At 38.9% G+C, this 25,625-nt stretch overlaps 1 protein-coding gene across 1 annotated transcript in view; it reads left to right on the top strand.

Moving 5' to 3' along the window:
• The first annotated feature begins 1,419 nt into the window (after nt 1-1,419).
• Nucleotides 1,420-25,625, top strand: part of Fam81b (family with sequence similarity 81 member B) — a 72,468-nt gene continuing 48,262 nt past the window's right edge. Inside the window, 6 exon segments of the mRNA XM_027927503.2 lie at nt 1,420-1,502; nt 5,676-5,807; nt 5,809-5,867; nt 6,278-6,315; nt 6,317-6,385; nt 9,728-9,792. Coding sequence (XP_027783304.2) covers nt 1,420-1,502; nt 5,676-5,807; nt 5,809-5,867; nt 6,278-6,315; nt 6,317-6,385; nt 9,728-9,792 — 446 coding nt within the window.

Raw genomic sequence — 25,625 nt, 5'->3', positions numbered from 1 at the left:
TATGAGAAAGAGAGTGTTATGGTTATATGTGGTGTCCCCCAGAAGCTCACATGTGAAACAATGCAAATTTCAGAGGAGAAATGATCGGGTCATAGCCTTAACCTACATAGTGAATTAATCCCTGATGGGATTAACTAAGTGGTAACTTGAGGCAGGTGAGTTGTGGCTGGAAGAAGTAGTTCATTGGGGGCTGTGGGGTATTTATTTGTATCTGCTAAGTGGACACCTCTCTCTCTGCTTGCTGATCAACGTGTGAGCTGCTTTCCTCTGCCACACTCTTGTGTCATGAGCCCTGAGGAATGGAGTCTGCTGTCTATGGAATAAGACCTCTGAAACCGTGAACCCCCAAATAAACTTTTCCTCCCCTACAATTGTTCTGGTCAGATCCTTTAGTTACAACAGTGAAAAAGCTGACTAAATCAGAGAGAGAGAGAGGTGTGAAGGAAGATTCCAAGGTTTGGAAAAAAGCAACTTGAAAAATCTGTTGTCCTTGGCTGCAATGGGAGACTATACGGGCAGCAGCTTTGTAGGAGGGTACTTAGCCTGTAGCCATGAGAATGTGAGAATTCATCAACGTAGTGAGTGCAGAAGATCAAGGGCTAAGCTCTGGGGCACTTTACTAAGTTTGTTTAGGACTGAATGGTTTCCAAGAACAGGAGACTTTTGGGAAAGTTCTGGACAGACTGAGATGATTGATCACTGACTGAGAGCACAGGGAGATGAACAAGAAAACAATAAAGAGTAGAAAGTAGTGGTAAGGTGGGAGACACTTTGCTCTGGGACCCAAGTAGAGAAACAGTTTCAGGGAGAAGATAGCTCTCAACACTTAAATGTTGCTGATGGGACCAGGACAATGAAGAATGAGAATTAACCAATGGATTTAGCAATAAACAGTTGCAAGGAACCTTGACAAGAACAGTATTAGTGGAAGTTACAAGGGACAGAAAGCCTGACTTCAGTCACTCAAGGTTATCAGGTTATCAGCTACCCTAACAAAACACTGCACTTGCTAAAACAACAGAAATTTATTTCTTCACAGTTCTGAAGGTTCCGAAGTCCAAAATAAAAGGTGTTGGAAGATTTGGTTACTAAGAAGGATTCTCTTCCTCACTTGCAAACTTTGACTTTCTCACTGTGTCCTTCTCACTGGGTCCTTAAATAACAGGCCTCTCTCTCTCTCTACCTCTTTTTTTCTCTCCCTCCCTCTCTCTTTCTCTCTGCTTTTTCTTCCAATGCCATAATTCTATCAGATTAGGACCCCAATATATGATTTCATTTAACCTTAGTTACCTCCTAAAGATCCTCTCTCCAAGTATAATCACATGAGAGGTTAAGGTTTCAATATAAAAATGTGAGTGGGGGACACAATTCAAACCATCGCTAAGAGAGAATCAGAGAAAGCAACTATAAAGCGCTTTCATGGATTTTTCCTGTGCAGAAATGGAACAAATTGAGTTTGCTGGAAAGCAATATAGGATCAAGAAAAAATTGCTTGATTTAAGGTGAGTAGGAGAAATAAAAGTATGCTTATATGTTGATGACAGTGATTCAGTAAGAGGGAATATGGGAAATTGCTGGGGTGATGTCCTTGATAGATGAAGGGCAGAGGAGCACATATGGTTCTGCCAAAGCAGGAGACAGAATGAAAGGACACAGGTACACAGAGTCCTGTCCATGCAGTGGGAGCTGGGCAGGGCTCTTGGAAATTCTCTTCTGATTATCTGTTTCCTTAATGCAATAAAAAGTGGAACTTACCAACTGGGAGAGGAAATGATGGTAGTTTGAGGTCAGAGGAAAAGGTATGGGAGTCATCTAGGATAGCAGGAGAGTGATGGACTAGGGACATGTAATATAATTAATTACCAGGGAGCATTAAGGACACACTTAAAGCTTGTGGTCATGAATTTCAAGACAAGTAAACAGGTTGCATGCTTTCGCCAAGCCATGGGTTGCCACACAAATGCAGGCAGAAGTAGAAAAATGAATTTAACCAAGTTTTGACTTAGCCAAGGGGCATAAGGAAGTATGAAAGGCACTGGTGTCTGTATTATTGTACCATGCAATGCAGCCCTTTCTGTCTTGAGTTAGAATCAGTTGGGGGTTCACCTTCTGTCTTCCAGAGATTAAACTTCTTCACCAGAGGACTTTAATTTTTATTTTTCATCCTTACATTTTCCAGTGACCCTAGCACAATCAATGACTTAAAATAGGAAATGTTCAGAATCCTTCCTAAACAAATGATTCCAGGAATCCCAGAGAATTATCCTGATGCTGAGCCACTTGGAAGAGGCTCCCAGGGTGAGCAGTGATAGATATGGGCAAAATCCATTTATACAGAGAGAGGCTGGGGGCCTTCATGAAATGGTCCATGGAAACTGGCCCCCTGGATCCTTCCATAGGCTGCCTCCAACCCTTTATGGCCAAAGTAAAAATTCATTTAACAGATATCCAGACCCCACAAAAAAAAAAAAAACTGTGCACAGAAAATGCAATAAAATGGACATAGTTAGCCCTAAGAGAACATGAGCTAACATTCACTACATAATTACTATGCTCTATGCAGTGTTTTAAGAGCATTAGAAATCAAATTAATTTTCATCATAATCTTATATTGATACAGAATTATTCATATTATACTATTATCATCATCCCATTTTAGAGATAGAAAGTAGAATTATGTATAATTTACCAAAATTACCCACTGGTAAGCAACAGAGAGAAGAGATGAACTCAGGTTGTCTGGTGCCAGATATGTTCCCAACCACCATTCTAGAGGATTCATATCATTTTCCTAGAATCTAAAAAAGTTATTCACTTAACTTGAGGGGAATCAAAATATGCTCTGCCTCAAATCCACTGGCTAAAATCACAACCCTCATCTTTCCTTTGGGTTCAATCATAGCCCTACTTTAGAATGGAAGTCGAAAGACCCACACCTTAGTAGATTTCAGTATGACACCTCCCAGGCAGACACAAGGCCAAGGGTCAGAAGATTTGGGACTAATCAATCAATTTCACCATTTACTTATGTGAGTCATTTTAGCTCTCTAAACCTTTTTGTATTTTTATCTATAAATTGGAATAGTTATGCCTGTACTGCCTGCCTTATTAAGATGGACCAGGAGGAGTACCTCCTACAATATTATGTGCTAAACACATCAGAGATTGATAGAACACCAAAGCAGGTAAAATCAAAACACAAGAGAAAAGCTACCTAAGGCACACACAGGTCCAAGTGAGGTCTTTCCAGGACAGGTGACCTTAGGAGTGCTAAGACATCATCAGACCGTGGACAAGGGAAAAGGAACAAAGGAGAAAAAGGAAGTCCAAGAACCTGCCAATAACCATGAGCTGCTCTGTCCCAGGCCTGGGTGAGGCTAGTTTAGCTGAGCACACAGCACTCGGCAGATACCCAGGGTCAGGGCTTCCACTGGCCCATGTACACTCCTTGTGTGAGCTAAGAATTGGTGCCCCTTTCTCAAGACTCTACTTCTACCTATCAGAAAATTGTCCTGATATACTTACTTTGCTAAATTAAGGTATTTTACTGGCATAGACCTGAAAAACTGTTGTAACAAAATGAAAGACTACAGTGGTACTGTTTTGGTCAGCTTTTTTGCTGCTGTGCCTGAAAGATCTGACCAGAACAATTTTAGGGAAGGAAAAGTTTATTTGAGGGCTCATGGTTTCAGAGGTCTCATTCCATAGACAGCTGGTTACATTCTTAAGGGCTTGAGGTGAGGCTGAATATCATGGTGGAAGAGTGTAGTGGAGGGAAGTGGCTCATATGATGATCCAGGAGGGAGAGAGAGAGGGAGAGACTCTACTCACCAGATACCAAATATATGCACCAAAGGCACGCACCCCAATGACCCACCTCCTCCAGACATACCCTAACTGCCTTTAGTTACCACTAAGTTAATTCCATCAGAGGATTGATCCACTGATTGGGTTAAGACTCTCATAACCCAATCATTTCTACTCTGAATCTTCTTGCATTATCTCACATGTGAGTTTTGCAGGACACATCACATCCAACCCATAACAGACACCATGTGAATGGCACCCCCTCGGGTTGTGTAGTGCACAACAACACACAGCAGCTCTGCCTTGGATGAACCTCAATGCTGACCATCCTCCTCTATATCTGTATTTAAAATATCAGAGTGTGGTCATTTTAAGTTTTTAAAATTTGAATATTTTGGTTTCAGTCCCTTAAAATATACTATTATTAACCCGAAATTAGGAAGAATCTTTGAAGATCATAGACTTTCATACACATTTGGGGTAGGTAGGAAGTCAGTGGTGCATTTATATATTGTGTATTATTCAGTTAAGAACTGAGTAGTCATGGTGTTTGGAACAAACCAGTCAGACTCTCCATTTCAGTGGGACCCATTTCTTTAGCCAAATGCCACAGATTCAAAGTTGAATTTAAGGAGGGAAAGAATCTCAGAAAGTTGTTAAGCAAGGTCAAATCCAGTTTTTGTTTTTCTTCACATAGATGTTGTATGTATCTATTTCTTGAATAATAGCCACCTTGTGAAATAATCTCTAATAACATTTACATTTTAGAGGGTTCCTGTCCTGGCACTTATCTCCCAACCACCTATGAGTTCAATATTAGCTCATTTTACAGAGGAAAAGGCTGAGACTTGAGGAGGTAATGTAATTTTGCCTAAAGTAAATAGCCAGTAGGTTGAGGAGTCAGGGTTCCAACCCACTTTCTCGGAATCTATAGCCACCTGCTCTCAGTTACTGAGAGCAATAACTATGAGTAGGGGGATAGTCACAGATTGTAATCCATAAACTACTGTATTTCTAAGTTTTAAGGAATGAGACTAGCACTAGAAGATAAGCAAATGGAGCCAAAGTCATGGGTGATATTTACTTGTGGATCAAATCTGTCACACAGCATCCTGAACATCTCACATCCTTGGACCAAGGCAAAGTCAGCACAACAATTTGGACAGTAACTTAGACAACAGCATCATTGTTAAGAGCCAAGTAGTATTAGCAAAATATGCAAAATCTAATTCTGAAACTCAGAAAAACATCTTGGAGCTAAAACAATCCCTTCTTTTTTGGCCAACTAAATAAATACAATTTCCTCTACACAAAGTTTGATATATTCATTTATTAAAGCCCTGACCTATACCACCCATTGTTATTGCTATAATATTTGTGTCCTAGAAGAGTTAGCTTCTTCAACCAGTACTTAGAGAAGGATTTGGGAATAATTGCCATTTAATTTCCTTCCTTTTTCTTCTTCTTTATTTGCAGTACTGGAGATTGAATCCCAGGTCTAACACATCCAAGCAAGCACTCTACCATTGACCCCTTTTAGTATTTTATTTTAAAACAGTCCAATTTAGTTGCTCAGGCTGGCCTGGAACTTGAGATTCTCCTGAGTAGCTGGGATTATAGGCATACACAATCAAGCCTGGTCCTCTTTCTTTAATTTGATAGAAAGTGTTCTCATCCAACTGTGAAGATGAAATCAGTGGAATGGTGTGAAATATCAGGTTAATAATGGCCATTTCTCACCCATAAGACAAAGAAGGAAAGTCCTGGTGATTTTTATGACAATAAGCATTAAGAAAAAAACCTCATAAACTTCTAAATCCCAGGGGTTTAACGACTTAAAGTCTGAGGAAGCCCCACTGACATCACAGATCCTTCTGCAGTCACAATGCTGCTGAGCCACACTTGGGAAGATGCTCCAGAAACACGAAGACTTCAGTTAGCCTGCAATTGAGATTCCTTGGTATTTGGGCTTTCTAAGAAAGAAAAAAAAAATCTCTTTCCTTTTAAAAGATTCAAATCAACAAAAAATAAAACTGAGAAATCAAGCCTCATGAGTTCAGGTATTTACCTCATGAACTACTCAAATTTCTCATTCTTCACTATCTTACTTCTTATAACATATAAACAAAGTAATAAATCCCAAAGAAACCCCTCAGATAGCTTGGGCAAAGTAGGGTATGAAATTATTCTCTATGATTTTAGGACTGTTTGATCTCAACAAAGTTCCTAAATATCTCATGGAATTACCCGTGAGGATACACTCCACCTGCTGACTCTGGCTGTGATACCAGTATGGCGAAAACTGGGGTAGGGGTTTCGGGGGAAGGACAAGTGTAAAACAAATTTGAAGCCTTTCTTTCAACTTTTACATCTACAAAAACTACCTTAATTTAAAAAATAAAACAAAAACATCAGTGCAAAAATTCACTCGTCGTAGTTCCTGAGCTGATTCTGCATTCTGGTTGCCTAGATACAGAAGTAAACAAAAGTGCCTCCCCGACTGGCCCCGACTGCACAGGAACAGCCGGATGAACCTGATGGCCCCCTTCCTGGCTCAGCCAGTGACCAAGAAAAAAAAGCAAGTACTTTAGATATTCATATCAAAAAATATAATATTTTTCTCAGCTTCTTTAAAGCTCAAGGTTGCTTAGTGAGTTTTAAGACATCTTGGAAGAATGGTTTTCCTTTTCCGTCTTCCCATATTGCTTGCTTATTCTGCCTTAAAATAGTGACTGATGACAGCATAGGCTGAAAAGTAGAAGGGTCTCTATACATGAATTGGACTGATTTCAATATATGGAATAATTTTTTTTTATTTCATACTGATTTTTTTATGAAGGTTCAAAAGGAGCCAAGGTGAACTCCAGGTGCAGATTTTAACAGGAAAAAAGACAATAGCTAAAAAAAAAAAAAAAAAAAGTTTCTTTTATTAGTACTAGTCATATCTTCCACATTAATTAAAAAGGATCTTGTAAACAATCATTGTTTTTAGACTTTGGTAATTCTCGTAACACCTGCTCAGTGGATGTAGCCTTTTTATATGGAAAGAGCACCCAAAAGCCAGTACAACATCAAGTACTCATTCGGGGTCTCTATTGACCATTCCACAAACTGTGTGATTTTAGGTGATTTCTTAAACTCTCTGTTTACTCTTTTACAAAATGAGCTAGTTATGCCTATCAGACAAAGTTGTAGGGTTTCAATGAGCCACTTAGGTAAAGTGTTTAGCAGGTAGGAAGAGCTCAGTTAATAACTAAAGTAGTTATTGTCATCATTTAAATCATCTTGAGCAGTTCTATTACTTCTGATTCTTAAGTTCTCCACCTATAAAAACAATCATCTTAATTATTTTCTATAATAATGAAGGATTTCAGTTACTTAAAATAATTATCCCTAATACAAAAATAGTGATACCCACTCTTATAGGTCTATTGGAAAAATGAAATTCCATTATATGCAAGAAAGGATTTTATAGTTCATAAAGTCATAAGAATTATAACATTTTAAAATATTCTTATGAAAAAAATGAAAAGTGACACATTTAAAACAATCCCATAATAACCATCAAATTGTTTGACTCTGAGACAATTTTTATATAAAATCACATTCCAGCCTATAGGAAGGAGATGAATAAGAACAAACGCCTATGTTAAATTAACAAAGATGTAAAATTTTAAGTACTGCCTTAGGTACGTAAGATGCATTTTAAAAGAGGAAATAATTGTGCTACCATGGTGATTATTTTGCTGTAGGTAGTAGAATTATAAATAAGATTTTTAATGTAATTTTTAAATTTCTTATACTTTTCCAAATTTTCCTCCATCATGTTTAACTCTTTTAACTTTAAAGTGTGTGTGTACTGGGTGTATTTTTAAAAGGATGCTATTCATCTTCTTCCAAATGAGACTTAAAATTAATAAAATTAAATTAAAACACGTAGTCCAGGTATGGTGGTGCATACCTGTATCCCAGTGACTCAGGAGGCAGAGACAGGAGAATCACAAGTTCAAAGCCAGCCTCAGCAACTTAGCAAGGCCCAAGCAAATTAGCGAGACCTGTCTCAAAGTAAAAAGGGCTGGGAATGTGGCTCAGTGGTTAATGTGGCACCCTTGGATTCAATTCCTGGTACCAAAATTAATTAATTAACCTAAAACACACATGTATGAATACTCTCACACATACACACATACCTATTACAGTTTAGAAAGAGAAGGAAAAATAACAGCTCAGGGACGTATTGTTCATCATACTTTTTCAATGCACAAATACTTACAGCGGCTACTGGGTACCAAACATGTAAGGCAAGGACCAATCAGTTGCTGAGGAAATAATAAAACCAGATTCTCACTGGCCTGGGGGAGCAGCAGAGAGATGGGAAGGAAAGAACTAGAATGAACTAGGCAAGGAACCCAGGGCCCAGTACAATTCCAGCAGGAAACAGGAGTAAAGGCGTGTGCCAGGGAAAACCATTCTGATCGCTAAGGATTTAGGATGGTTTCCAGAATGTGCACACGCGTGAGTGCCCAATGGTTAGTAGTGCCAAGCTAGGCTTAGGAGCATCCACACCCATTCCACAATGAGGGTCAAAGCACTAGGTAGCAGCTCACCAACTCTGTCCCAAGCAGCCTGGAACCTCTTCTGGTTACCCACCACAAGTGGGCTGGGTCAGGAAAGCCTGCATATTATCAGGGGTCCTTTATTAGCTTCCTGGAAAATGGACTTTTCTAATTTTTAAGTTTTGTTTGTTGTTGTTTTGAAGAGGGAGATTTTCTATTAAGTTTTCCAGTCCTGAATCAATATGTGGTGGTTCCACAGACATTTGTTAAAGGACTGATTTTTGTTTGTGGGTCTTAACACATTCCTGCAATCATTAGGATATAAAGGAATATAAACCAAGAATAATATACCATGGGAATATGTTTTGTTTAATTTTTTAAATGAGAAAGAATACCAATAACACTCTCCCTAGTAGATTCAGTTCAGTGATATTGACTTCAGTGACTTCCATTTTTTAAAAATGAACGATTAAAATGATAAACTTTTAAATTCACTGTTTTTTATTTTGATATTTCCACAATTAAGAATTTCCCTGTTTTTTTTCCCGTTTAATTTAATTCATTCCAAATAATCCAACCACCATACTTAGTCCCTCTTTTCATGCTCCCCTTAACTTATAATCGCTTATATAACTATGAGTTTATAATTTAAACAACATAGAACCAAACATGAGAAAATGAAACTGTTTTGTTTTTAAACTTAAAAAATAAAAAAAATGGAGTTTAAAGCATTTTCAGCATGTGCAAAACAATGAGTATATTTAGTAACCTCTTTACCATAGAAATGTTGCCAAATTATCAACCTTTGTATAAATACAACTTTCTAGAATTACCATTTATTAGGTTAGAGGTTGTCAGTTAAGTGTTCATACTAATAAATTATGTACATAGCTATGCTTTGTGCTTTGATTTTTTTCTCATTGACTACAATAATCTGATATCCAAGTTTCTTAGAACATAAATTTATTTGAAGAGACTAGTTTTCTAGCTTGTTTCAAAACTGAACTGATTCCCCTAGGAAATCAGCACATCCAGAATAATTCACTCTATGAGGACTTCTTTCATAACTCAGTCAATAATCACTAGATATTTCATTTAGGAATTATCTAGGAATAATCTATGACTTTGACTTTTTCAAAAGTTTTTTTTTCTGTGATATGAAATCTATGAAATATTGCTCTTTAGTATCTCCTGGGAACTTGATTTTGATTATGGTCACTAGCAATACCTATGGGACATGGGCAAGATTAACTGGGATGATGGTCTACAAGCTATGTTTTGTTTGAAATCAAAACTTTTTTTAAGGATAAAATGGACTGTAACATAGCAGAGAATATATTTTAAATTCTTGACCTTTGTTTCAGGTAAAATTTTCTCCAGCTAAAATGTCAACCAAGAATTCTACAGATCTAGCTGAATATGTTGACAAGTAAGTCTATAAAATTACTCCTTTTATGTATTTACTACATTTAATGATTCAGTCAGAGATTAAAGTGCCTAAATAAGACCTTTAAGGTCATCTAAACTAGTTCTCTGCTTTCAGAAATTCTCAACCATCTAAGAAAGATGAATCTCTATCCTATTCCTTTTTGACCACAGAGCAAGCAGATTTTACTCTCTTCTCTTTAAATAACTTCCGTAGATCCCTATAAATTTATTTGTAAAATAATATAGCACAGGCTGTAAATTACATATGATAATTTCAGATATAGCTAACCGTGAATCTCAAATTAGCCAAGTTGATCCATTAACATTTCATGACAAAAACTCAAGAAAATTTGAAATATTAAAGTGATCATCAGAAAAATTTTCTTTCTTCTATTTACAGTGGCACAGTTAGAGCTCATCCAGGGTGAGTATACAGAAGGGGAACAACTCTGGGCACATAAAATATGATGATGACATATTATTAATACATCATATTATCCAGAAGTTCCTAGAATTCTAGTTGGTAAGGGTGGGATTTCAGAGGCAATGTGTATTTATTTGAATTGTCTTATATTTGGCATATCAAGGGAGCATAATTTGGTCTGATGTTCTCATTAATATTTTCAGTACATTTGAGACTTGGACTCTGCTCACTCACTAATTTGCTGTGTGACCTCAGTCAGTCCCATAATGTCTCTGGGTTTTTTTTAATATTTATTTTTTAGTTATAGGTGGACACAGTATCTTTATTTTATGCGGTGCTGAGGATCGAACCCAGTGCCTCATGCATGATAGGTGAACACTCTACCTCTGAGCCACAACCTCAGCCAGTCTCTGGGTTTTAATTGTTTTCATGTAAGGACAAAAGGGTTGGACTAGAGCTCCAGGGTCCACTATAGCTTTTATTTTTAAAAAAATCTGATTCTAAAACATATATAATAACCACAAAATAGGATCAAATAAATAAAATGAGTTGATGAAGAAACAATCTATATACTATACTTCCATTTTTAAAAATGACCAATTAAAATGATAAACTTCTAAATTCACTGATTTTTATTTCGATATTTCCACAATTAAGAATTTCCCTGTTCTTTTCCCTTTTAATTTAATTCATTCCAAATAATCCAACCACAATACTTAGTCCCTCTTTTCATGTTCCCCTTAACTTATAATTGCTTATGTAACCATGAGTTTATAATTTAAACAACATGGGACCAAACATGGAAAAATGATTTTTGTATTGTTGAAAAAAATATTACACTTGATGAATGAATTTTTTGCTGCATTAAGGACAATGAATATGGTACATACAAAAATAATTATCAATGGACATATTAGCTCACCTTACCACCCAAGGAGAAAAAAGAGACTTGTTCCTACCTGATTTCATGTGACAAATGGAAATTAGAAATCGTTCTTCTCATCTATCAAATTCCAGTGTGAACCCAAGAGGCTTTGTTTAATGCACACTGGTGACCTACATTTCAAGGAATGAGAGAAAAAAATCCTGGAAAGATGGTAATGAATTTCAGAAAGCCAAGACTTTTTTTTTTTTGATATCTTGGATTTCAGAGAAATTAAAATTAAGACAAAGAGGAGAAATAGTCTATAAGAACATGATGAGGATTATCTGGCCACAACATTAATTTCTACCTTGATCTTTCTTGTATCCTTTTCTTGCTGTCTGAATCACATGTCTAGAACTTTCCCTTTACCACCTGAGATGGTCAGTTCTCCTCTGATCTCTACCCTATAATCTCAGACTAGACTGCAACTCCCTAAAGGCAGGGACTCTCTAACCTTGTGCCTGTTGATAACCCTATAGTAGCCCACCATGTTGCATGGATATCAATTCTTGATGAACAGCGATTGACAAATTTAACGGAGACTAAGGGTAGAACAATTGAATCATTGCGGCTCTGCTTAAAGTTGCAAGGTCAGGCAGCAGTGACCAAAACGAGGCAGATTAAAAAAAGACCGCTGATCAAGGCTTTATTGAGATTTCACTCCCAGGAGGAACCCTCTGACTGACAGAGTGGGTAAGAAGAGGGTCTGAGGAGAAGCACGTGGCGGGAGGCTCTGGACAGGACTGGAATTTTTATTGGGCTTATGGCAGGAAGAGAGGGCTTGGGACAGGAAAAGGGGTTTTTAGAGTACCTTGTCCTACCGGGGTTGGTGGGGACGGGTGGCTGGCTAAGATTCAGGATTGGCCAGGAGATCCCACTGATTGACAGGCATCAGTGCCTGATTAGTGTTTCTTTCATGCTTGTGGGTTGCTTAATCACCTCAAACCGACCTAACATCAGTGCTAGACTTATAGGTAGCTGACTAACTGGAAGAGCAAATCCATGTCCTGGCATTTCAATCATCACTGCAGACATTTTGAATGGACATATGTAATCCAGTGAACTAAGTGAAGAGCAAGTTTTAAATAACTGCACCCTACAAATCAGAGCATTCACTGGGCACAACAAATGTATTGAAATGCAAACAGAGAACTTAGACAAGTAAAAGTCATTACTGACTCATTAAACTGACAGAATGCATATTACATTTCTCTGAGGTTCAGTCTTAATAAATATATATGGATACAAAGGCGGTGCTCAGAACAAATAATAACAATCCCCAAAAGTAAAAATCCAACAACGAAAAGAGGTAATGCCCATCCTATGAAAAAGCTTGGACTAGAGATATGCACACTAGAGACAGGCAATATGGTTGTGTTTACAATGCCCTTCTCAGCCTCAGACAGCTGCAGCAACCTCACATATTATTAGTAGGTTAAATGTTAGGTCATACCAACAATCCACGGGACACAGGATGGCAAAATGCCACTGACAATACAATCATTGATACCGCCAGTTATCGGTGCTCCCTCAAATGTTGAAGTTTGAACATTAGAGAAGCACATGAGGCAAGCATATAAGCAGGGCAGGATGGTGCAGCCCGGGACTCCTTAATTAACAACTTCATAGGTTCCTGTAGGGAGGGGCAACTCCTGGGACAGGTTACCTTAGCAACAGGTTGGAGCAGGGGGATGTTCTTGATAAGGGTGGAGGAAGGTTTCAGAAGGAATTAACATTTCAGTTCCTCAGGGGACAGTTCCAACTTGCGGGACTCACTCAAAATTGGCCTCCTTGATCCGACATGACTCGATTTACCTATCTATACTGACTGCTTGTCTAATTCTGGCTTCAACATTATATCAAAATCTATGAGTAATTCTGATTTCCACATTTGTTCATCAGTTCCACAACTGTTTACAATGAGCAGGCATCCACTGACCTTAGGACAGTGTATCCAGTGCCTATTTGAGCAGTAAAGCACCAAAGCCCTTTTTCTTGTTCTTTTTCTTCTGCTGGTGGAAAGAGCACTAATGGAAACCAGGACATCTCAGGTCTGCTCTTGAGTCGCCTCCCATCAGCTATGTGAACTTGGGAAAAAGAACATTTCTTCTCTGACAATCTGCTCTATGAAGTGGGGAGGGAGTTTCAAGTGATCAATGATGAGCACTTGTTCCTTCTCACCTCTGCCCTCAATTCTCATCAACATGCTTCTATGAAATAAAGTAATTATTTAAATTATAATTTAAAACATGTACTATTCTCCCAAGGGGTTTAATTTTGAACAGAAAACAAATTCTGCTCATAAACCTCCTGTTTTTCTTTAATTGACTGAGTTCCTTGCTGGGGGTGGAGAATCAGATACATTCTAAGGTTGCATCTAACCCTAAGATGCTCTGGTCTTCAAAAACTAATTACTGTCAAAACCAGTGCTAAATAGATGCTCATTAAACACCTACTATACTGTAGGTAGGCACTGTGGTAGGAACTTGGAGAGTCACCAGTGAACAAATTAAACAAAGATCTCTTCCCAGTGGAGCTCCCTTCTAGAAAGAGGCAACAGTATGTATTGCTGGGTAGCCAGGTCAACACAGGCCTCATTGAGACACTGGCATTTGAGCCAAGACCAAGACAGGAAGGTTTGAGCCATGTGATCATCTTGAGAAAGAGTCAAGTTTTTAAGGCAGGTATAAAAAGGGAGCAAGGAGGACAGGAAAAAAAAAAGGATGGAAGTATGAATTTGAACCACGTGTCTGGAATTTTATTTGGAAGTCTCTAGATAGAAAGAATCCTGAGACTCTGCTGCCTCCGAGGAAAGTTCTAAGTTTCCCTTACAAAAAACAACTTACAAATGGATTAATTTGTCCAGGCTTAGTAATCTCAGTACTTCTCTCAAGAGTACATTTTGAGAAGATGAGGGTCTGGTTGACAATCAAAGAATGATATTTAAAATTTGGATAGATAAAACTTTAAGTAAGTCAAAGGGTCAAAATGACGAATGACTAATAATTTCTCCTTGTAAGAAGAATGTGGCATTCAGAGTATAAAATTATTTGCTTTTAAGGTTTTCTCAGCACCACTTTTTATTATACGATGATGCACTGTTTTTGTTACTAAGTGATAAAGACAGATATTTCACTCTACAGTATTTAAGAAAGGAAGACAAAACGCTGCTGTCGAGCTCTCCATGCAGGTCCTGTCAGGATGGATGGTGCTGCTACCAGCCACGGCACAGTCTTTTATTCTCTTTTTCATCTTCTCACTGACCCCTTGACCCCAAGAAAACAAGACTAAGCTAGGTCCGGGCACAGCCCCAAGAATCCCAAATCTGTCATGGCAAAGGCTGCCAGGTGACGTTCAGTGCCTCCAGCCCAGGAGGCTCTTCATGCCCATCACATCTAAGAGCTTCTGCTTTAGTGAAAGACCCTGCTGAGGTCTAGCTGCAGCCAGTCTCAGTTCTCAAGAAGGAGCCCCTGTGACACCACCGCAGAGAGGAGATGTGAACCAAGCAGGAAAGGTGCCCAGAGTGAAAAATTACATGATGTTGAAGCAAGTTGAGTAGCAAGGAGAAGAATAAACACACTTCACCTCTCAGAGAAAAGAGCAAATATAACGTAAAGAGCCACTAATTGTCCACAGCAAAGCTGCTGTGATATAGGAGAAAGAGGAGACGCATGTCCCAATGTTTCCCAGCTGAGTTACTAATAACCCCAAGCCTCAGTTTCCTTCTAAGAAAAATTTTACTTACATTCACAGGATAGTTTTGGGAAATAAATAATGAAATAATATTTTTAAAAGTAATATGCTGAAAAAAAAAAAGTAATATGCTGGTTATAAGTACTAATGGAACTAAGATAGTGTTATAATAAATTCTATACATTTCTCCTGGCCTAGGACCTCCCTAATCTTAAGTAACTTACCGTCTGTATTAATTTCCCAGGGCTACCATAACACAACAGATTCTTTTTTTTTTTTTGGTCTCACAACTCTGGACATTAATAGTCTCAAAAGTCAAGGTGTCAGTAGGATTTGTTTCCTTCTGAGAGCTATAGGGGAGAATCTATTCTGTGTCTTCCTCCTAGCTTCTGGTGAATGCAGATTGTCCTTCATCTCCCCAATCTCTGCCTCCATCTTTTCGTTCTCCCTGTGTCTGTCCTTATGTGGCCATCTTCAGAAAGGTACACCAGTCCTACTGGATTTGGGGTCCACTCTACTCCAATGTGACTCCATCCTAACTATTACATCTGCAATGACCCTGCTTCAAATAGTGTCACATTCTGAGCTACTGGATATTAAGACTTTAATATGTCTGTTTGGGAGACACAGTGCAGCCCACATTGCCATCAAATAATTACAAAAACACAGACATCCCAAAGCACTTGAGGTGCATTATTTAAATTGATCCCTTCAGCCAGCTGGGTAGGACAGGAGTCATTCTCTCCATCAGACAGAGCAGGACAGAAATTAAACTCAGGTTTTCTGACTCCACCACAGTATTCTCTACCCTAGAGACATACACAAAAACAAACACCTCCCAGGAAACAAGTCTTGTAATACAGGAAAGTGTCTCCAGAGGACTACCAAACACCAGAGTGCTCCAAACATCATGACAACAATTGCAGCTGCAGCATACATGTGTTTTACTTGCATGTGTGGCCCGGAAGTCTGCTCTGCCCACACTCACACAGGACCCACCTCGATGCCTCCACAAGAAAACAAGGGAGTCATACCAAGTCCATCACTAAGATTTCAATTTTATTGAAACTTTTCTCCACATGAGGGGTTTGCCTCACAGAGTGACTTTTCACAGGAAAGGTCCACACCGGTCTCTGTCTCTCTCTCTAATCTTCTTCTTGGGCGTGCCACTGTTTAGAAGCATCTCTTTCCCAGGCTCCTGCTCCTTGTGCAGCCTCCATGCTGGCTCAACCCCACTGGCCTGGAGTCTCTTTCTGGACTGTACCCTCCAAACTTGAATTGCTTCCCTCACCGGCAAGAGCACTCAGCCTTATGTCAATCTCAGCAGCAAAGATTGACAGCTACCTAATTTCCTAAATCCATCTGCCAGCTTTATAAGTGGAGAAACTATAGAAAATATTTTTTTCTTTTCTGTCATTCCCCATACATTCAGATTATTTTTGTGAGGCATTGAAATATTCACTAAAATTTCACTTGACATTTTTTGTAGGACTCTATGCATTCAAAATATAACTAGTCATAAAATTGATCTCATAAAAATGTAGAGAATTTTCTTGTTATGCCCTTTTGTGTTCTAGAAGAGGATTTAAATTTTCGAATTTTTGTCTCTGAGCATTTACAGGTTGCCAAAATGGTTATCAGAAGCTCCTAAGTAAATTTAGTGCTCTCTTCACAAGGACAGAACAGGCAGCAAAGTGAGAGGCTCATGTACTGATGCCTCTGCCAGCTACGGCACAGCTGGTGTAAGTCACACCGAATTGCAGAGAAACAGAACTCAGAGTATGTGGAAAATCTGTTCAGATTCATTTGTCAGCTACACAATCAGTGGCAAAGTCCAAAAATCTCTGAAAAGGCCCTCTAGGAGTTCTTTCTCCTGTGGCTACTACCTCCATGTGGACTAGTCTGAAATCTCAGGTATTTTTTTCCTTGAGCAATTAAATTAAATAGAGGTTCTACTAATACAGCTTACTAATAGAGCACATAGGTTGTTGGCTTTTAAATTATGTAATTTTAGAATCTTAGTGGCCATACCTTGCTACTAGTGAAAGGCCTTGGGTTATAACCTTTTGGGTAACTTGATGATTTGAATAATATTTTTCTTTAAGAATTTCTCTTGAAGATGGTTATGTGTTTGTTCTTACAGTTGTTGTTCTAGAAAGGGCAACTGAAAATGAATATTCCCTTGCCTTATAGCATTAGAAATTGGAAAAAAATGTAAGTCCTAAATTTATCTTAATCATATAAATATAACTAAACAGTGCTTCATTGGTACTTCATTGAGCATTCTTAATAAACATAATAATTATATCCCAATTGACAGAAAATCTGTGGCATGAAAAGAATTTTCAAAAAGAAAGCTCTATTTAAATATTTAAATATAACTTTAAAAAAATAAACTTTAGAAACTAAAGGAAAAGAAATAACTGTAGTCCAGCTTTTGTGTATTTCACTTCATGTCTCCATGGTTGCATGCAAATCAGTGTGCATGACAGTAGGTGCTGCCCTGCTTAGAGGCTTCTTCAATGTGCCAAATAGAAAAAACATTGAGACTAGCTATGACAGACAAAACCACAAACTTGCATGTGAGCAAGGTGGCAGCCCTGTGCCACTGATCCCTCTGCTGGCTTAGGTTTGCTTCCTCTTTGCTTTTCCTGGATACAGCTTGATTACATACAGCACTCCACAAGAGTGAGTGTGTGGGGGCCCTCCCTAAACTGTACAGCAGTATGGCATTGGTTTCACTGCTACCTACTATGGTCATCTCACTTGTTGTCTCTAAACTTAAAAACATACAGCAAAGTGGGACCTATCAGCCCTGTTTAAAAATGAAGCAACTCAAACATTTGGCTGGTAAGTGATGGAGCCTGTATTCTACCCTCAATCTATTCTGCTTTCCAACTGACCAAGCTGTTTCTGAGTATCTACAAAGTGTACAGCCCATATTCCATATTACATATCAGCACTTCACTGTGCATCCTGCTTTATATGATTTGCTGATTCACACAAGCAATCTTAAATCAGTCATGTTCTGTCTCCAGAATACATTAGAATTGCTAAGTACTTAAGATACATTCATTACCTTGCTCTCCTGATCCACCCCAACATTATGATGCAGGTTTATGGCAGAGCCAAGGAATCAGTATTTTTACAAGTTTCCTGTCTTCCCCACCCCGTAAAGTCAAGTTTATGAAAATCATTGAATTGGACTATTCTTTGAAGGATAGAACCATTATATATTATGCATGGAACTAGAGTAGATATTAAGTAAATACTTATCAACTGATACGTTTTTATTTCAACTGACATTATTACTGATAAGTTATGATACAGTGTTTTTAGCTACATACACATAACAGAAACCTCAACCAACATTTTTTAAATATAAGAGCACACTGATTAGCTTATGTAACAAAAATTAAGTCTAGGGTTTGGCTAATTTAGGGACTTAACATCATCATCAAGCAACTGGGTGTTTTCTGTACTCCATCCCTGCCATTCCCTTTCCTTCAGAATCACAAGATGCCTTCTGCAGCTCCAGGAATCACACACGGACACAACAACACTTAGTAAAGAAGGCAATATCTCTCTTCAAGAAAGCTTACCCAGGTGCCCCCAGCAAGTGTCTCCTTTTACCTCCTTGACCAGAATTGCTTCACATGCTCCTATTTAAACCAACTGCCTCTCAACCCAGAAGAATGGAACCATCAGAATGAGTTCTCCCTACCACACATACCCCCTAGGACAGGAGAGGCAGGAGAATGAATCAAATCAGGTAGAAGTAGGGAATGGTTATGAGGAAGGGAGCCAACAGTGTACCAGATCATCTAAGAGAAAATGTCTCAGTTGGGGTGAGGGTGCAGCATAATTTAATAATGTCTGTCTAGAAATGAAGCTCGGAGATCAAAAGCCTTCACTGGCAAATTCAGCCTGCATATTGTTTACAGGCCAGAAAGAAGTACTAGCACAAAGAAAATAATGAGCAAATCTGCAGTCCACTGCTAGGTTACGTGTCACCATCAGCAGCGCCTGACATTCTCTCCCCTTCTGCCTCTGGCTCAGACAGCAATCCAGGGTAGCACTGTCAGCATTGTGGGGTTTAGAGGAATGGATTATATATATATTATATATAAATGAGTACCATTTGGTAATTTTCCAGAAGAACAGTTTTGAGCCAAATGAGAGGTAGGTGAAATCTGACTAATGAAACCCCTTAGCAAAGCCTTCTTCATTCCTTGGATGTGCAGTAATGGGAAATGGGAACACCACCCAGGCTGAGGCTATTTAATATTGCTTATGAAAGTAAATATAAGCCTCGAGCCAATAATGTGTGGCTTTATGGAGTCATTTTTTTTTTCATCCAACAACTGAATCTTAAGAGATCTGTCAAGTTTGAAAAATCAGTCAGGCAGCAAATATTTATTGATCACCTACCATGTGCCATGCATATAGTTTCCCATAGGGGATGCTTTGGGAAACAAGTAAGAAAAGTGCCTGACGCAGAGAGGTCTTATGTTAATGAAGGAAAACAGGAAATAAATACAAGCAAGTAAAGACATGCTATGGAGACGATAAAATGAGGTGTTATGGTAGAAAGTGACTGGGGGAACGGTGCCTCAGAAGTGGGTACTGGAGTTGAAGACTAAACAATGGAAAAGAGGCAGCCATGAAGTGAGTGCAGGGGAGAGCAAACTAAAAAGGAAAAGCGAATGCTGAGGCTCTGAGCTAGGAAACAGCTAGGTGTGCTTGAGGGAGAGCAAGTGTGTGGGGTTGAATAAGAATAAATGAAGGGAAGGGTGGGAGGAGAGGAAGCTGGAAAGGAGAGTGAGGACTTTATTCTCAGAAAATGGATAAGCCACAGGAGCATTTTAAGTAAGGAAGTGCTCTCCTTTACACTTGGGAAAAACCACTGTAGCCACTAGTTAGAAGGGTGCATTCTTCATTAGGAGGCAAAACTAGAAGAGAATGGTGTCCAGGACCGAGAAAGGAAGAACTAAGTTGGAACCTGAAGACACTTCTAGGAATTATTTCTGCTGTGGCCGTTTGAATAGTAAAGAGGTGGAAAATAGTTTCTTTTCTTAACCCTTAATTCATGGCCAGAACAGATTTGGGGGAACAGGAGGCCTATTAACAAGGCCCACAAAAAAGCAAGTTTATTACGTAAACAGTGTAAATCACATGGGAGAAGAGTTACTATCTCAGAGTAGCTTAGGAGCCTTGTTTAAATAATATTTTTAACAAAGGGCAATAAATTTTAAAGTGACGAGACAAAGAAGAAAAATTTTCAGGCTTCCAATGGGAGAAACTATGGGAAGGTATTTTTATTTATTGCAACTATTGTAGTTTTCATGCCTAATTCTATTTGTTTTTATTATTTATAGTTTTTTTAGTTTGTTAATATCTTCCCCCTTAATATTTTCCATTAATCTTTAAAAATTTTTACACATTTTAGTATTAGTATTTCTCTTTGGTAGGAATAGTTGTAGGAATAGTCTTGTTGTCTAGTGGTTTTCCAAAGGCTATCCCCTCAAATGCTCGATGAACTCATTTTGTCCTGGGGATTTCAATCAGACCCTGGTTTCCATGAGGTCTTGTCAGCTCCAGTGAGCCCAGGGGTAGTAGAGTGTGGTTGAAAAAAGCCAGATTCCAGAAAAATTATATTAAAAAAAAACCTTCCCCATTCTACAAAATAACTTCTGCCACATGATCACTTTTTGCTCTTCAGGAAGAAACAAGCCACTCTTGAGGCATTTGCAGGTGAAATTGCATGGAAGCAACTACCAGGGGGTCAGTTGTTCCTCAAGTTTACCATTATTGTTACTACTACTTGCTGACAGAGGCCCTGTGCTCTGCCGGATCTTTCTAGAGGACACCTAGACCACAGTCTGAAATGTCACATAAGTAGGAACAGTTTGCCTCAAAGCAACCAAGAAACAGCAGTGAGAGCAAACCTACATCATTCCCTCTTTGGTTATGCTCCACGGGCAGGCTGAGCTGTCTCTTGCTTCAGGCCAACACGGGCATCTGGCTCAGGTGGGGACATGGAGGAAAAAGACACCAAGACAGAGGCTGATAAATATATGCCTCATTCTGGAGCACACTGAAATCATCATCTGTAGAAAGGAAGCAAAAGACAGAATGTGCAGAAGGGAAAGTTGAGCTATGACAGATTCCAATGAAGATTTCAGCTGAATTCATAAGAGCTCTGAAGCTGAGATGAACCTTCAAAGTTGTTCTTGGTTAGAGGAAGTGTACCAGGCCTTTACACCCACACTGACCAACCTCTGAAGGCATGGTGTTCCTGGAAGTGGGCATGACCTTGGGAAGGCGACCACTTACCTGAGACAGTTCCAACCACTGAGGTCTGCCAGCGGGCAGTACTCCCAGCAGTGAAGGGATCCTTCCTCCCTGAAAGTGCAGTAGGCTGGCACATTAGAGTGCCCACTGCACTATCCAACTCATTCACTAGTTCAAAACAGGTCCCACGTGGTCACAGAGTGTCTCACAGTATTCTCACAGTATTTGTCAAGGTCCTTCAAGCCTTTATGGGAAAGAAAGGATGGGAAGGCTGTAGTCATGCTAATTCTTCATTTCATCAAAACTATAGTCAACCCAGGAATTTTCACCCATGAGGAATTGGGCAATTCAGTTCCTTTCTTTCTGTGATTTGTCTCATATGAGTTGTCATATTCCTCTGGGGCAGATGTACTCAGCACTCACCCTGGTTCTCACCTCTCTTGCTCACTAACAGGCCTCAATTTTCCAAGGAGGCTGAAACTGAGTGAGTTCTCTGACTCCCAAAAGCAGAGTTGAGCAGAGTCGTAGTGGAGTCTTACAGGCAGCCTCTAATCCAGGGCTCTTCAGGGGCACCAGGATTCTGGGCATGGAGGATGGCAGGATATTCCATGGGACAAAGGTTCACTCTATGAGTCTCTCAGAGCATGCCTCCCCATCACTTCTCACATACACACACACTTCCTCCAACTCTGTCAATCTCACCATCCTCACCCAAGTCTTCAACTATCCTTTGTTTTTCAGATAACATCCCAATCTCTATGGCTAGACACACTTCATACTATTCAACAGGCAACTCTATATGGATGACCTACGAATATCTCAAGTTCATTTTCTTCCCCTGAATCTAATATTTTAAACTTCAATCTTGATGAAAGTTACCATCATTCATTAAGCCTAACTCAGAAATTTTAAAATCTCTGCCTTTCCTAACCCCGTTTCTAAACTATTCCAAAAGTTCTAGCTACTTAAGCTCCATAATATCTTCTTCCTCTCTGTCCAGAATCATCATTTTAGTCTCAGACTGCACCCCCGCCCCCCGCCATCATATTTCACATAGAAACTACTTGTATTAGTTATCTGGGTAGCAAAGCATCCTAAAACTCAGGGGCATAAAACAGATATTCAACTCACAGTTTCTGTGGATCAGAAGCCCAGCAGTGGCTCAGCATGTCTCGTGAGGTTGTAGCAAGACATGAAAGCTAGAGCTGCTGTGGTCTGAGGCTGGACAGGGCTGCAAGTCCTACTCCTGGGAGACTTACTCACACAGCTGTTGGCAGGACACCTCAGCTCCTGCTGGCTGTCTCAGGAGGGCTCAGCTTCTCACCTCATGGACCTCTTCACAGGGCTGCTGCTCACATGGCAGCTAGCTTCCCCCAACATGAGTGAGGGAGGAGTAAGAGGGATTGAGAGAGAGAGAGTGCTCCAGGGACATGATGGTCATAGCATGAGGAGTGAATCTCAAGTATTGAAAACCACAAAATTAGTTGCTTCTTCAAGAAGTTTATCCATGAAGGGAAGGAAGGAATGACATACTAATGCTGAGAAGGGCTGTCAGGATTTTAAACATGTCTTTGCTCCTGCACTTCTAGCCTTGGCCTGTGAATTTTTCCCTTTCTAATTTGCTTTGCTTTTCACTGAACTTATGACTCTGATTAATCTTTGTCTTTAACCTATCATTTCTGCCAGCTATTAGAACACAGCCCTCTCTGCAGCATAGAATTTTCAAGTATTCAGTTTATGTAGCTCCAGAAGCCATCTGACCTGGCTCGTTAGAAGAGTGGGCAAAATAGAGCAATCACATTCCAAGGGCAATGTTGAGGCCAAGGGTGGAGGTGCCTTCATCTATGTGTATACTATAGGATCAGCTCCAGAATCGAATCCTTGGACTTAAACACTGGTTCCACCCTTGTTAACTGGGTAACCTTGGACAAGTTACTTAATCCCTCTCAGCTTCGGTTTCATCATCTTCGAAATGGGGTAATATTAATACATCCCTCATGGGGTTATTATAAAGATCCAACAAATTAACCACTTAAAGCAGTAGCCAGAATGTCTGGCTTATATTAAGGACTTGAAGAAATTGTCTACTGTATTTGTAAAGTAGTTTATGGTCATGGCAGTAATGCTCTTATTTGCTCCGTGACATTTTCTTTCTACTTTCTGGTTCTCAGCTTCTAGAACTATATTGTCTGAAACAATATTCACTGAGCACATGTGACTATTGAGTACTTATATGTCCAATTTAAAGTGGGCATAAAATTCACAGTATATTTTAAAGATCTACGGTGAAAGGTTTAGTATAAAAATAATGTAAGATATCCCGATAAAAAAGTACATCTTAGTTGCATGCTGTAATAACATTGTAGATATTTTTGGTTAAACAAAATACATTAAAATTAATTTCATCTGTATTTTAAAATGTTTCCTAAGGTATCTAATAAAAATGTAATTATATGTAGGGCTTTCATTAGATTTTTAGTGAATAGCATTTTAGGAAATTGAAGTTGTAAAGCTACTAAACCAAAAACAAGTAATGTGTTACTGTATTTTCTTTATCTGTATAGCAAGAGCTCTTCTTCTTTTGACCCACTATGGTCAGTTAGAGCCTTGCCTTTCATACACCCTGATACTTGTGGGCCACTGTCCATCATGAGGGTAATAATAATATTTGTGGCTAACTTTTAGTCAGCTTCAGGCAGTGCCTAAGAAATCTTGGTTGTAATTAATCCATAGAAAGCAATGAGGAAGAAATCAATTTCTTGCTTTTAAAATTATTTTAACAATGTTTCATATAAAATTAAAGGTAAGAAAGAGAAAAACTGCACATGGCAAATGCCTCTGGTAGCCAATCCAATATGTTTGCATTCCCCTCTTCTTTGCTAATAAAAGTCCTAATTTTGCTTAAGACCACAATGTGCCCAATTTAAAAAAAAAAAAAAGTCACAGGAGGTGGCCATATGGCACAACTTCAACCAATGAAATACACTCAAAGTGTCATAGTGAGTCTAGTGAGTCTTTAGAACAGTTGTTTTTTGCTTTTTCTCAAATTAAAAAACAGGGGGTGGGACAAACAGCTGGCACACACACTGTATTCCTGGCTGTCCACCTTTTCTGTGTGAAATATGAACTCAACTACATAGAACAACAACCTTGACACACTGAAGGTAAGAGTTACACACTGAAGTGGGTCAGGAAGCTGGAAGGCACTTGGATACTGGACCACTTCCTTGGTCAATTGCACCAAACCTCTTCACTTAACCTCTAGACTTCTTGTTACATAAGCCAAATAAATCCTATGTGTTAGGATCCTCTGTGGGTTTCTGTTTTACACAACGAAGTCAAACTCTCACTAACACTTTTAGTCTTCAGAAAAATACCAGTGTTCATGCTTTGATCCAAAAGTCTCTGTCTTCAGTACATTCTAATTCCAGGGAAATATTATTAGCCCACTGCAAATGGATATTCTGGGTTTTGCAGTGGGAATAGTTTAAACTACTTGGCCTTGGCTTTTATGATCCAGTATGTATTTCAGTCACTTTTAAAAGATATATATGCTATATATTTATACATCTACATAAGCATATAAGTAGATGTTTCCTACAGAACAGGAAATTGTTTTTATTTGTCTTATTCATCATTTTATTCCCAAGCCTTAATAAAGGTCAAATTCCCTTCTCTTTTTAAGTCTGTCTTCTTCTAATGATATTCATAAAATATTTTGCATCTTGAGAATTATCTTAGGCTACATTTCAGAATTCTTGGATCAAATCCTGGTAATGCCACATAAAATAGCTGTGATACTGAAGCATTTCTTCAACTGAAAGCTAATGAAAAAGCTCAGTGTTAAAAAGGGACGATTGAAGAAGGAACATCCAAAGTCCTCTCTACTGGGACATAAGGTCATACAAAGTCCTCAAGAAACTTAACAGCATTAGAGACAAATTGAAAGTAAACTTCTAACTCTTATGTAGACCTGATGAAATATTGACCTGGTGCGAGGTCAGAAATCAATGCACGCATCAGCTTTGGAAGTGACCTATTCTTAGGGACTATAATCAAGTGCTTTAGCCATGGGAATTTGATGGCCTAGGACTAGTTATTTAACTACTACATGAGTTATTTTTCTTACCTGATATCTGATAAGAACAACTTAGAGTAAGAAAAGTTTGTTTGGGCTCACAATTCCACAGATTTCAGTTCACAGTCCTGACACAAACATCTTCAGGGAAGAAATATTTATTTGGGCTCATGGTTTTAGAGGTCTCAATTCACAGTTAGTCAACCCAATTGCTCTGTGTCTGAGATGTAGCAGAAGGATATGGTGGAGGAAAACTGCTCAGCTCATGGTAGCCAAGAAGCACCAAGAGAATAGGAGGGGCCAGGAAGAAATGTATAATCCCCAAGGGATGCCCCCAGTGACCCACTCCCTGTAGACACAGCCCACCTGCCTAGAATTCTTATTTGCTAATAAAAGAGTAATTCAAATTATTAATCAAAT

Source organism: Marmota flaviventris, chromosome 5, assembly GCF_047511675.1.
Source record: "Marmota flaviventris isolate mMarFla1 chromosome 5, mMarFla1.hap1, whole genome shotgun sequence".
In the NCBI taxonomy this organism is placed as follows: domain Eukaryota; kingdom Metazoa; phylum Chordata; class Mammalia; order Rodentia; family Sciuridae; genus Marmota; species Marmota flaviventris.
This window is presented reverse-complemented; position numbering and strand designations above follow the sequence as displayed.